Below are 12876 nucleotides of genomic sequence, written 5' to 3' on the forward strand. Positions count from 1 at the left end.
ACTGTCCATAAATCCTCTCTTCCATCACAACTATACATTGTACGATTTCTCAAAGGAATGTAGCATTTGCAATTGCCAGTCAGGCAAGTGGTCCCTCCATGGAGCCTTAATTTGGTCTTGAGGGCCTTATGTAAAATGCCTTTTGAACCACTACAGAGAGTGTCATTGAAGGACCTCACATTGAAAGAGGTCTTTTTGGTAAAAATCTGTTTGGCGTGGCGTATTTGAGCTACAGGCATTATGTAGGTACCCTTTCCTCCAAATTTCGGAGACTGGAGTATCACTGCACTTTTTTGCCTAAAGTAGTCTCTACTTTTCATTTAAATCAAGCCATAGAATTTCCTTCTTTCAGGAATTTGGAGTCATCTAAGTTGGATGTACTTAGAGTGCTCTTGCTTTATTTGAAGCTCACTAACAATTTTCATAGAACAGATCAAGGGGAGAAGGCATCGAAATCAACTATCTCCCATTGGATAATGAAGGCTATTGCTTCTGCTTACATAGGCAAATGGGGTTCCGGTCCCAGGCCCATTCCACTAGGGTACAGGTTGCATCCCAAGCTGAATGCCAATTGTGATGCTGCAAGAGATTTGCAGGGTGCCATTGTGACCTTCGTTACACACTTTTACCAAACATTACAGCTGGACATTCAGGCTCCAGACTCAACTGGGTTTGGAGAGTGTGTTGTCTGCAGGTCTTTCGGGTGCCTGCCCAGTATAGGGGAGCTTGGGTTCATCTCATGTGTCTAGATTGATCTGGGGGACAATAAGGAAAAGAAGATTGGTTCTTAACCTGCTAATTTTCATTCTTGGAATCCCACAGATCAGTCCAGAGCCCCGCCCTGTTTTTTTAAGACCACTGTACTCTGTATATACATAGGTCAAATATTACCTTGTTTCGATATTCAACTTTCCATATGTAAATTGTGTTATGTTTTTGTAAGGATGTGAACCCTGGGCTGAGGTGAGAGATGTCTCCGCCCTCAGGGAGGAGCCCTGTGAGCCTCACTGTTGGTAGGCGCGGTCTCAGTGGCGTAGGTCACAGATGTATGATAGAGACTTTATTATGAAGGAAGGAAAAGCGGAGCGGGAGATGCAATAAAGTACAGTTCTGAGCAGAGAGGTATACCCAAGGTGATGCCACTGATGTGAAGATCCAGTAGTGGCCCGCAGAGTGGGGTACGCCAGGAAGTCCCTTCAGATGTGTATCGATTACCTCAGATCTGGTAGTGGCGGGGTATGCCAAGGATGTCTGTACTGTAGTGATGATGATGAGGTAGTCTGAGGAGCAGGAACCCGGAAATTGATCCTATAGCTGGTGCGGCAATACTCTGCAGCACAGGGTATACTGGAACAATTTCTACTGAAGAAGAACGGTAGTGGCCCGAGGCATGGAGTACACCGCAGAGAATCTTCAGTAAGGCTAGTATCGTTGGTCCATTGTAAAGTACTCACAAGAGGTAGAAAGAAGATAAGGCAGGAAATAAATATGAAGTGATGCCCTATGGCATCACTTCATATTTATTTCCTGCCTTATCTTCTTTCCAGCTTGTTGCAAGCTTCCAAGTTCTCTTCCCTGTTGATTGTAACTTTGACTCATTCCTACTTACTGTTTATCTTTCGTTTACTTGAATAGTTACCCCAGTTCTTTATTCTTGTTAATTGTAAACCGATCCGATATGGTTATTTACTATGAAGGTCGGTATATAAAACTGTTAAATAAATAAATAAATAAATAAATAGTTCCAGGAGAGTGTCCCGAGAAGCAGGACAGGTAATAGTCCGAGGAGCAGATAGCCAGGATCGCAGAAGGGCCCCCGAGGAGCGGGTACCCAGAGCGTCCACACACCAAGAAAGGAATCTGGAACTGGAAGTCCAAGAATGGAGCGGATTCAGCAACAAGAGAACTCCTTGCTAACTCGTTGAAGCAAAGGGCAGGTCAGCCTAAGTACAGCAGCGAGTTGACGTCATCCAGAGGGGATGCCCCCGAAGTTCCCGCCATGACATGTACAAAGGAGGCCCTTACGTGCGCACACCCTAGGTGATTCCAGAGACAAGATGGCGGTCGGCAGCGTCCACGCTGTCCCGGAAACGCCAGGCAGGTCGGCGGAGGCTGGCGGAGGCCGCCATTCTTCCCAGGATTGACGGTGCAGCCAAAAAGGAAGTGAGCATGAGTGGTTGCAGCCGTCTGCGACCAATGGGCATAACAAATTAGTTCTCCTATTTGGGGTTACCTCTCTCCTGCTGGTTTGGGGTGGGGGAGAAAAGTTGTAATTACAGTTTAATGTTCAGGCTATACTGAGCAACTGCAGGTGACATGCTGTCTAATGTACTACTGGTACAGTAAAAGCTTCTCTTCTCTGTTTCCATCTGCTGGTAGGACTAATCTGTGACACTCCGGGAATAAAAATTAGCAGGCAAGAGCCAATTTTCCTGTTCCACCAAGATTTTTCTTTCAAAAATGCAAATATCTGTCAACGTACGCCAGAATTTTATCTGAAGGCCTTAGAAAACCGTTAGTTACTCAATTTTAAGTCAAACAGCCATATAACATCTCAATGCCTGCTAGCTTTGAACGCTGCTGTTGAGGCTCTACAGTGTTTTGTAGCATTGGTGGGACAGTGATTACTTGTAGAATTTTCTGCCAGAGAGGCCACACCGGAGATTGCGTGGCTGAAGACCTCAGCCAGTCGGTGGAGGAAGGGGGTACGCGTTGAGCCAGCCGGCTACATTGGGCTCCCTTCCCCCTGTATCACCACTCATCTACCTGATGCTCCAGTCACTGCTGCTTCTCCTGTGAGGAGACCAAGATTCCTTCCCTCCTCCCTGCCAATTTCATTGCAGGAGTCAGATCAGCCAGCCCAATAAGCCATACTGGAAATGTCGTCCGTCCGTCCTCACCCCGCCTGCTGGTGGGCTGACACCAAAGGACCCTATTCCTTTTCTGAACCTTTCATGCTCTTCCTAAGGGTACCTTAATATTCAACCTCCCCTGCCATAAAATTCCCAGCACCAACTGCTGCACAGTTATGTCCCCACCACTCCTACGCCTAAGAGGGATTTCTAAGCTACTCTAGCTCTATTCCCCTCTGCCAGGACAGGAGTTAGTGGTAACATAACCCACCATTCACTTCTTTCCCTCCACAAATATGTCTCCCCCCCTGCCCAGTCAGAGCTCCCCTAGTCCCTTCCCCCATAATAACTGGCCAAGGATTGTATGCCTCTCGCCACATTCAATACCCCCTCAAAGAACCCTCATCCATCCTCCTAGACAATTTCTAAACGTGTCACCCCCAATCCCTCCCTAAACACTCAAATTGCTAACACTAGATCCATCCACAGGAAACTGGCCTCACTGCATGACCACCTCGTGTACCTGACAGAGACATGGGCACTTAACGCAAGCTCCCCACAGTTCCTACAGATCTGCCCCCAAGGCTACACCTATGCTCACTCCCCTCACCAAAGGCAACTTAGTAGGAGGGTAACAATACTATTTAAGGACACTCTTGAGCTCATCTATTTCCCTTCCCTGAATTTGAACGGAGTAGAATCCATATTATTACAAACACCCACCTCAATGGGGCCTCTTCCTACTTTGCCCCTCACCATCAAATCAGCAAGAGGCCCTCCAAGACCCCTTATGGCCATGGCAGAAACCATCCTAGAACACCCAAGATTTATGTTATAAGCATGTTATAGAAAATACTAGCAGGCTGAGATAAGCAGAACCATATGTAGGGTGATATCAGCAAACCAGTTGCTCTCTGCCTCCATCTGCTGGTAGGGAAGCATAACACACTTGCCTGGGCTGGTCTGGCAGACTAAATTTCACCATGCTGCTATAGGTAGCTAAAAAAAAATCCTTTCTTTTCTTGCAGCATCCCTTGGAACTTTTGTTTCAGAAATGTTGTTTTACCTTTCATTGCAACACCTTAGTTTTTATTTACCTATATGCTGCTCCCTCCTCCCCAGCACACCACTATTACCAGTCACCATTAAGCAAAGTGCTGGGAGCAGGTTCTTGATCACTTTGAATTCTCTGATCAGTTGACTAGTCCATCTTCCAGCTGACAGAAAAGAATCCCTGGTTATTGAATGAGCTCCGAGTGTGCAGCATTACGAAAGACTTGGGCTGTTGAGCCTAAAAGGCAGGACAGCATAAATTAGCATGCAGAGGAAAGCTAGCTCTGCCAGTGCTTCTCATAAACTACAGCAAAAATAGCTTGACCCACCAAAAGATATCCACATCCAGACACATAAGCAAGAGGAGACCTCGGAGTACTGATGTTCCCACTCTCTGCTTTACTGAAACTGTTCTTACATGTTGTCCATTTTGTATCTTTGCAGGGAAGAAAGTTTGTACTAAAGATGCCCGGCATGTGCTGAAAGTGCTGGCTGATCTCCTGGGACATGAAAATCATGAGGTATTTATACATAAAGCTGAACAAAGATGATATATTTCTCATTTGTCGCTTTTCTATGCAGTATTCATTTGCTATGTATCATTGAATTAAAAAACAAAGATTGTACATTTCTCAATAGCTAATTACAAAACTCAGGCTAGTCCAATAAAAATGTATCACCTGCACCCTGTTTGCTGCCCTCTGTTTCCTCATCCTGAGAAGCAGGGAAATCTCAAGATCATTATAGCAGCTAATGGTTCCCTAAGAAATTGTGGGTATCCATATTTATTTACCAAATGTATCTTACGGTATGCAGAATATCTGAGAGATGACAAGTTTCCAGCTTTTCTTTACACATTTAAAGTACCTTCCTCAGTCTTGGTCACCACAAGCCGTTTTCTCTTCATCCTGGGAAACTCAATACCACTATGCTTCGCATTCCTGCGTGCTTGCAGTACATCTATTCAGATTCTTCTCAGCGATCGCAATAATGTGAGACCACTGACTTAGTCAGGTCTCAGACAGTGCATTTTACTGAAAATGCATCATTTGGAGCTTGATTTCTTCATCTCAAATGAAATATTCTTGTAGAAATGTTAAGTAGTAGACATTGGGATGTGTGTTTGGGTGGAGGGGGAGCGGCTGTGACAGTATGCATGCAGCCAGGATAAGAACACTGAAGCAATTGAAGGACACTAACATAATGCAGCCAGTCTTGCTGCATAGCATCAGAAGGTTACAGCCCAGCTCCCATGTCAACATGCTCTGTTACAACAGTGCTGGGAACTCAGGACTGGCATTAGTTTGTCTTTACATCTGCAATCCTTTTTATTTGTTTATCTAGTCAGTCATTTGTAAATATTTGAATTATAGACTATTGTAGACAAAGAACCTGCAGTCTGACATGGATGAGCTGTGAGCACACAGACTGACTGAGAGATAATTATTTTTCATGTCACTATTAATTAAGTTGACTTAGATAATAACCACCGCTATTACTAGCAACAATACTATGGAATAGACTTACTTTTTGGGTACTTGCCAGGTTCTTATGGCCTGGATTGGCCACTGTTGGAAACAGGATGCTGGGCTTGATGGACCCTTGGTCTTACCCAGTATGGCATGTTCTTATGTTCTTATGTACTGTGCCACATCACATCCATGACAAAGACAAAGTTGTAAGGATAAGTCTGAGAAGGGATCAGCAGAGTCCCAGCATGCGTGGATTTGGATTCATATTATTAAAAGCTTTCTCCAAAGACAAGCAGGATGGTAGTCATCATCATCAGATGGAGCCCGGTGTGGAAAGCTTATGTCAGAGTTCCTAGAAAAGTCTGAGCCATCAGCATTGGCATCGAAGGAACATGGAGCCACACTGATGGACACCACACCATCAAAATTGGCAGGACCATCGGTTCCATTGAAGTCGCCGGTGGATAGGGGCGCTACCATTGTTGATCTCCTCCAGTCCGAGGACGCCAGGTTCGTCAGCCTTGGCACCAGCAAAGAACCAGGCTAAGCATAAAGGGAAGCCTAAGAAGCAACGGCACCGTCCCCATCCATTTACAGTGCCGGGCACGGGGATGCACCTGCTTTTACCACGATGCCCCTGAAGTTGACCCTGTGGCAAGGAGCGCCCATCCTCCATCGATGCCCGGGATACGTGACTGTCTCCACCGGTCCTGTTCCCAGTCGCTGATCCCTCTCATGGGTCCAAGGAAGATCTGGTCATCCCTCCTTCCTCCCAGTTGGTGTTGGCATTGGCAACGATTGAAGAGGAGCTGGAATATCGAGTCCAGCTGGTGGTGGAGCGGGCACTGCAGGGTTTTGGTTCTGTGGCATCGACTGCACCGGATATGGTATCATCCATTCTCAAACCGCTTCTGGGGAATCTCAATATGCTTATTGGTGTATTACCAACCCAGCTGGCTTTGGTGCCCGGTACCAAGGCCTCCCCCTACTGATATGGAGGTTGTCACCTGTTCCTCCCAGGAAGAAGCTCCACCGAGGCCAGCGAAGACGCCGAGGCCTGTAATCCCCTGTCCAGTTCAATCAGTGCCTATACCTCTTTAGACTGAGCACCTAGGCCCCCATCTCCTGTGACATATAGTGAGGATGAGGGTCCCTATGAGCCCTGGAGGGATGATCAAATGGAGACCTCCAAGTACTCAGATGGTCTCCTGTCCGACCCTTCTCCAGATGAGCGAAGGAAGTCTCTGTCTGAGGACTTAACCTTCACAGGTTTTGTGAGGGTGATGGCAGTGGCCATTCCATTCCAGCTTTTGACTGAGGAGGAGGCCAGGCACAAAATGCTTGAGATCCTCCAATTTGTGGAGTCTCCTAAGGAGATTGTGGCTGTCCTGGTGCACAAAATCCTTAAGGAGCTGCTGCTGAGGATTTGGAAACACCCCCTCACAGTGCTTCCTGTTAATAAGAAGGCAAACGGAGTTTACCTCATCCAGACGGCTGCTGGATTCGATAAGCATCAGCTGCCTCACCAGTTGGTGGTGGTTGAATATGCCCTTGAGGGCCAAGCGCTCTCGGACCCATTCCTTGGCGCTCCCGGGGAATGATCACAGACTGATGGACACTCTTGGAGGAAGGTGTTCCAAGGCACCATGCTTATTGCCCGCATCACTGCCTACCAGCTTTACATAAGAACATGCCATACTGGGTCAGACCAAGGGTCCATCAAGCCCAGCATCCTGTTTCCAACAGTGGCCAATCCAGGCCTTAAGAACCTGACAAGTACCCAAAAACTAAGTCTATTCCATGTTACCGTTGCTAGTAATAGCCAATACTCATGGGACATCTGGAAGCAGGTGCAGGAGGTGGCTGACCAGTTGTTTCAACAGCAGCACGACACCCTCATATTGCTGGTGCACAAGGGTCTGGAGTGCGGGAAATGAAAGGTCCGTGCGACTTACGATGTTTTCGAGATGGCATAGAGGGTCTCTGCAGCAGGAATTGGCGCCCGCAGAATGGCAAGGCTGCGGGCCTTTGATCTCCAATTGGAGGTACAGGAACAACTTGCTGACATGCCACGTACTGGAGAGAATCTCTTCGGAGAAAGGGTGAGGGATGCTGTAGCCCAACTTCAGGACCATCATGAAACCCTCCAGCAGCTCTCTGCCATTTCTCCAGACTCACCTTCCTCCTCCAGGAGTCTGTCAAGGACAGGGCCAAGGAAGTCTTTCTTTCACCAAAGGAAGTACTATCTTCTGCCTCCTCTATCCCGTCAACACCATCAGAGCTCCTGTGGCCATCCTAGGCAGCGGAGAGCTCCCAAGCCCCAGCCAGCTCCTCGGTCAACTCCAAGGATGAGGTTTTGACTGGGCTGAAGGGAGTGTAAACCAGTCGCCCGTATCCAGGACAATGGACCTTCCGGTCAAGGACAGGCTGCAGTTCTTTGTGCACCAGTGGCCCACTGTAACCTTGGATCAGTGGGTTCTGTCCATTGTCCACCAAGAGTACCAATTAAATCTATTGGGTGTCTTGCTAAATTGCCCCCCACCCCTCCCTGCACATCAGTAGGTTCTACGAGTGGAGTTCTCCCTCTTAATGGCCAGAGCGGTCGAGCCTGTACCACCAGGGCAAAAGGGGGGGGGGGGGGGGATTCTACTCCAGGTACTTCCTGATTCCAAAGAGAGCAGAGGACTCCTTCCTATCCTAGACCTGAAGATCTTGAACATTTTTCTCCTTAAAGAAAAGTTCAAGATGGTCTCCCTGGGCACCTTGATTCCCCTTTTGCAAAAAGGGGACTGGCTATTCTCCCTTGACCTAAAAGACACATACACCCATATCAAGATCTTCCCCAGTCACAGGAAGTATCTTCAATTTGTGGTGGGAAAACAGCACTTCTAGTACCGAGTCTTACTGTTTGGGCTCGCGTCCACCCAACGGCGAGGTGGTGACGCACCTCTGCAGAATGGGAGTGCATGTTTTCCTGTATCTGGACAATTGGCTGGTGAAGAGCATGTCTCAGGCAGGGGCCATCAGATCCATGTGCTTGACCATTCAGGCATTGGAATCTCTAGGGTTCGTCCTCAACTACCCAAAGTCCCATCTCAGTCTATCACCTCAATTGGATTTCATCGGAGCCCTGCTAGACATGGCTCAGGCCATGACCTTGCTGCCACACCAGAGGGCCGTCGCCTTGGCAAGCATTGTGGCAGAAGCTCAACAGAGCCAGCAGGTATCAGCCTGGCACATATTGAGGCTTTTGGGCCACATGGCCGCAATCGCCCATGTCACTTTCTGGGCACACTTACATATGCGCAGAGTCCAATGGACCCTGAGATCTGAGTTACCCCATCTCTCAGTGACTTCTTGTCCTGGAGGCGAGTACATTCCTATCCAGAACAGAGTATTTCCTTTCGGAGTCTCTTTATTCAATTTGTGCTAACCACGGATGCATCTATCTTGGGATAGGGAGCTCATGTGGATGGGCTGGACATCCAGGGTCTGTGGTTTGCACAGGAATGTTCTTGTCAAATCAACTTCCTGGAGCTCTGGGCGATCATGTACGAGCTATGGGCTTTCAGAGATCAGCTGTCCAAAAAAGTTGTCCTGATCCAGACTGACAACCAAATAGCCATGTGGTATGTCAACAATCAGGGAGGCAAGGGATCATACCTCTTGTATCAGGAAGGGATCCAGATCTAGTCATGGGCCATGTCTCTTAGATAGTGCTCTGGGCCATGTACCTGGCTGTTACGGAGAACATGGTAGCAGACAGCTGAGTTGAGCCTTCAGACCCCCACGAGTGGTCCCTGGACAAGGGCTTAGCGAATCGGATATTCTGACTTTGGGGGAGACCAGACGTAGATCTCTTCATGACCCCTACAACAGAAAGGTTCCTTGGTTCTGCTCCCTGTCCAGGTCAGACGACAAAACAGTCTCAAATGCCCTGGCCCATCTTTGCGGCAAGGGTCTACTGTATGCATATCATCCGATTCCCTTGCTGGGAAATCAAGCAGTTTTTTGGGGGGCAGGAAATCGGACTTAGGGACTTCTGCTCGCACCACACGTAAAACCTTCTCCAGTCCATAGGACCTTCTAGTAGAAAGCTTTCTAGATGCCACCAGACACATCCTCAGAAAGATCAAGTGGATGCAGAATTAACCTCTCAAATCCAGGATGTGAACAACAGGGCCTGGAGGTTGGGATGCCGCAGTGTGCCCTGGTCTTGTATGATGAGATCTGGGGAAGTCCCCAGACTGATCGGTATCAGGATGGATAACTCTGCAGGAGTGGAAACCAGACCTGTCTTGGCCAATGAGGGGCTATGAGGATCACAGTTCCTCTGTCCTCATGAAGCTTCAAAAGAGGACATCTTGGGGGTCCTGATAAGGCTCATTCTGACAGAGCCCTGGCAGCATTGGTGGCCCACTTGTGTGCAGTTCCCGTAGAGGAGATCTGCAAGGCTGTGACATGGAGTATCTCTCCACACATTCACATCACATTATGGTCTGGATGAGGATGGCCAGCGTGACAGTAGGTTCAGCCAGTCTGTCCTGCAGAACCTGTTTGAGGTGTAGAACCCAACTTTCCCAACCTAGGGCCCGTTGTTAGGGTAAGGCTGTGTCTCCCTCTCTGTTACCAACAGCACTAGTGTTGTTGTGCCCTTTCGCACCAGGTTAGGTTTCTGTTGGTCTCCTTTTGTGTTGGGGTGTAGCCTGTAGCTAGGGATTCACCCATCTGTGAGGACCTCTATCCTGCTTGTCCTCTGAGAAAGCAGAGTTGCTTACCTGTAACAAGTGTACTCCGAAGACAGCGAGATGTTAGTCCTCATGAAACCAGCCCGCCACCCCGCAGAATTGAGTTTCTCCTATTTTTATTTTTATCATAATCCTATGTTACGAGACTGAAGAGGGACCCTGTGTGGATGTGTGTTATGGGGTATGCTGGGTTGACATGTTTTCCGCATTGGGCTCTATCTGTTGATATCACTCGTGTGGGAAGACCAACATCCTGTTGTCCTCGGAAAATACCTGTTACAGGTAAGCAATTCTGCTATGCTTCCTTTTCCTGAGATTTACTGTCAGGACCCAGCGCTCAGAACACTTGAAGTTTGCCGAGCTGAGACTATTAGGCCCTTTTTTCTCCCCTGTGAAACTATATTTCAATTTTGAAAATATTATTAAAAACTGCACAGTAATCCCCGGTTCCAAAGATCAAGCCAAGCAATGGCAGAGATGATAAAAGCACGTGTGTGATATAGAGTTTAAAACTTGCTGGCATCATTCATGTTCACCATGAGATCACAGCTGATTGCAGACAAACAGAACATTTACTGGGGGGAAGGTTAGCTCAAACACAGGAATTTTACTCAAAATAATCCAATTTACAGCTCGATACTGTAAGGTGCGGTTGGAGATTAACTCGCTGTGGGCGCACAATTGGGACGCGTAAGGCGATCCTGCAATACAGTCTCCAGTTTCACGCGTCCTTAGCGCTTCTTGAAACCGACCTGTAACCTTTCCCGCACGCAGCATGTAAATGATATGTAAATGAACGAATTAGCTATTTAATGAACGAATTAGCTATTCCCTCCGATACTGACGCGCGCTCCGACTATTGCTTTTTTTCCCTGCCGATTTGCCGCGCGTTTAACCTGTTAGTTTACCGCCTACCCCTACCCCTGCGATAGAGGCAGGAGTAAGGGTAAGTGGCAAACTTTCCCCCAGCCCCCGCTCACCTGCCCTGGCCGCGTCCATGGGTGCCGGTCTCCGGGGCAGCCCCAGACCTCTCCCTCCTCCTGAAGCAAAAAAAAAAGCGGAAAAAAAAATCCAATGTGGCCCCACTTCGGCAGCTCCCCTTCGGCAGCCCCCCTTCGGCGGAGACGGCAGTGTAAAGCGAGACGGACCACGGCGGACCTTCGGCGGAGACGGCACTGTAAAGCGAGACAGACCGCGGCGCAAGGAGAGGAGGAGAGAGAAGACGCAACTTACTCCAGCCAGCCCTCCTCCGGACAGTGGCTCCTCTGCCGGCGAAGATAGACGCCCGAACGGGTAGGCCCCTCGTGCAATTTGACCTCAAGGCGTGACGTCACAACGTTTGGCGTCACGGCATGCGACGTCACGCCTTGAGGTCAAATTGCACAAGGGGCCTACCCGTTCGGGCGTCTATCTTCGCCGGCAGCTGGGAGGCAGAGGAGCCGCTGTCCGGAGGAGGGCTGGCTAGAGTAAGTTGCGTCTTCTCTCTCCTCCTCTCCTTGCGCCGCGGTCTGTCTCGCTTTACAGTGCCGTCTCTGCCGAAGGTCCGTCTCGCTTACACTGCCGTCTCCGCCGTAGGGGGGCTGCCGAAGGGGGGCTGCTGAAGTGGGGGCTGGCTGGAGTAAGTTGCGTCTTCTCTCCTCCTCTCCTTGCGCCGCAGCCCCCCCTCTCCGGACATCGGCGACGACCGCGGCTCCTGCCTCAGCCTCCAGCTGTCAGACAGACGCATCGCACGTGGGAAAGCGGCCCCTATGCGTGCAATTGGCTGCTCAAGACGTGACGTCACCTGCCGTGACGCCAAACGTCGTGACGTCACGTCTTGAGCAGCCAATTGCACGCATAGGGGCCGCTTTCCCACGTGCGATGCGTCTGTCTGACAGCTGGAGGCTGGAGCCGCGGTCGTCGCCGATGTCCGGAGGGGGGGCTGCAAAAGTAAGTCGCTTCGTCGCTTTAAACTGCCCCCCCCTCCTCTCGGAGCAAGGCTGCTTTTCGCGCCCTGCTTCGGGAGGAGAGGAGAAGGGACTACCGTAGCAGGCCCGAGCCTAGGATTGCCCGTCTCTCCCCTCGCTCTTTCTACTTTTTCGGTTTTGTTTTTTTTTGCTTCGGGAGGAGGGGACAAGACTGGGGCTGCACCGGAGACCGGACGCGGCCAGGGCAGGTGAGCGGGGGCTGGGGGAAAGTTTGCCGAGCATCGGAGAACATAACTGTCCACTTCCTGGTACCTGTCATTTCAAATGACATTTGAAATGACAGATACCAGCGTGGCCGTGAAGCGTTAGGCCCGCGCACCCAGGATACTGTATAGGCGCTCTATCCAGTAAAATGGGTTGCGCGGGCCTAACCTTCGCCTAACACTTCGCAGACGCGGCATGCATTTGCATGCAATTTGAAGAGTATCGAGTGGTAGGTGAAGAGAACTGTGCGTGCGGGGAACGAGGGTGCGCCTGGTACTGCCGCACTCTTTCTAACACGGCATAACTGTATCGACCTGATAGAAACCAGTCTCTTGACTTCTCCAGTTCCTAACTAGCAATATAAAATGTGATCACCAGGAGAAAAGTAGCTGCTAAATGCACAAACAAGTATGATCTCCCAGTGGCTTAATTGTTATAATGCTAGTTTGGAGGCATAGATCAAGAAATGTATTTGTAAAATTAATTTGATTGACGTTGTCTTATGTCAAGTTATTCTTTGATAGAAGTAAGTGAGCCAGTTTCCTGGGCTTTTGTTTTCCTGTTTGCTGTGGGGAGTTTG

At 49.2% G+C, this 12876-nt stretch overlaps 1 protein-coding gene across 1 annotated transcript in view; it reads left to right on the forward strand.

Moving 5' to 3' along the window:
• The window catches only part of ARMC9 (armadillo repeat containing 9), a 295211-nt gene that overhangs the window by 202387 nt on the left and 79948 nt on the right, over positions 1-12876 (forward strand). The window contains 1 exon segment of the mRNA XM_029615818.1: positions 4350-4426. Within this exon segment, the coding sequence (XP_029471678.1) occupies positions 4350-4426 (77 nt within the window).

Source organism: Rhinatrema bivittatum, chromosome 9, assembly GCF_901001135.1.
Source record: "Rhinatrema bivittatum chromosome 9, aRhiBiv1.1, whole genome shotgun sequence".
Lineage (NCBI taxonomy): Eukaryota > Metazoa > Chordata > Amphibia > Gymnophiona > Rhinatrematidae > Rhinatrema > Rhinatrema bivittatum.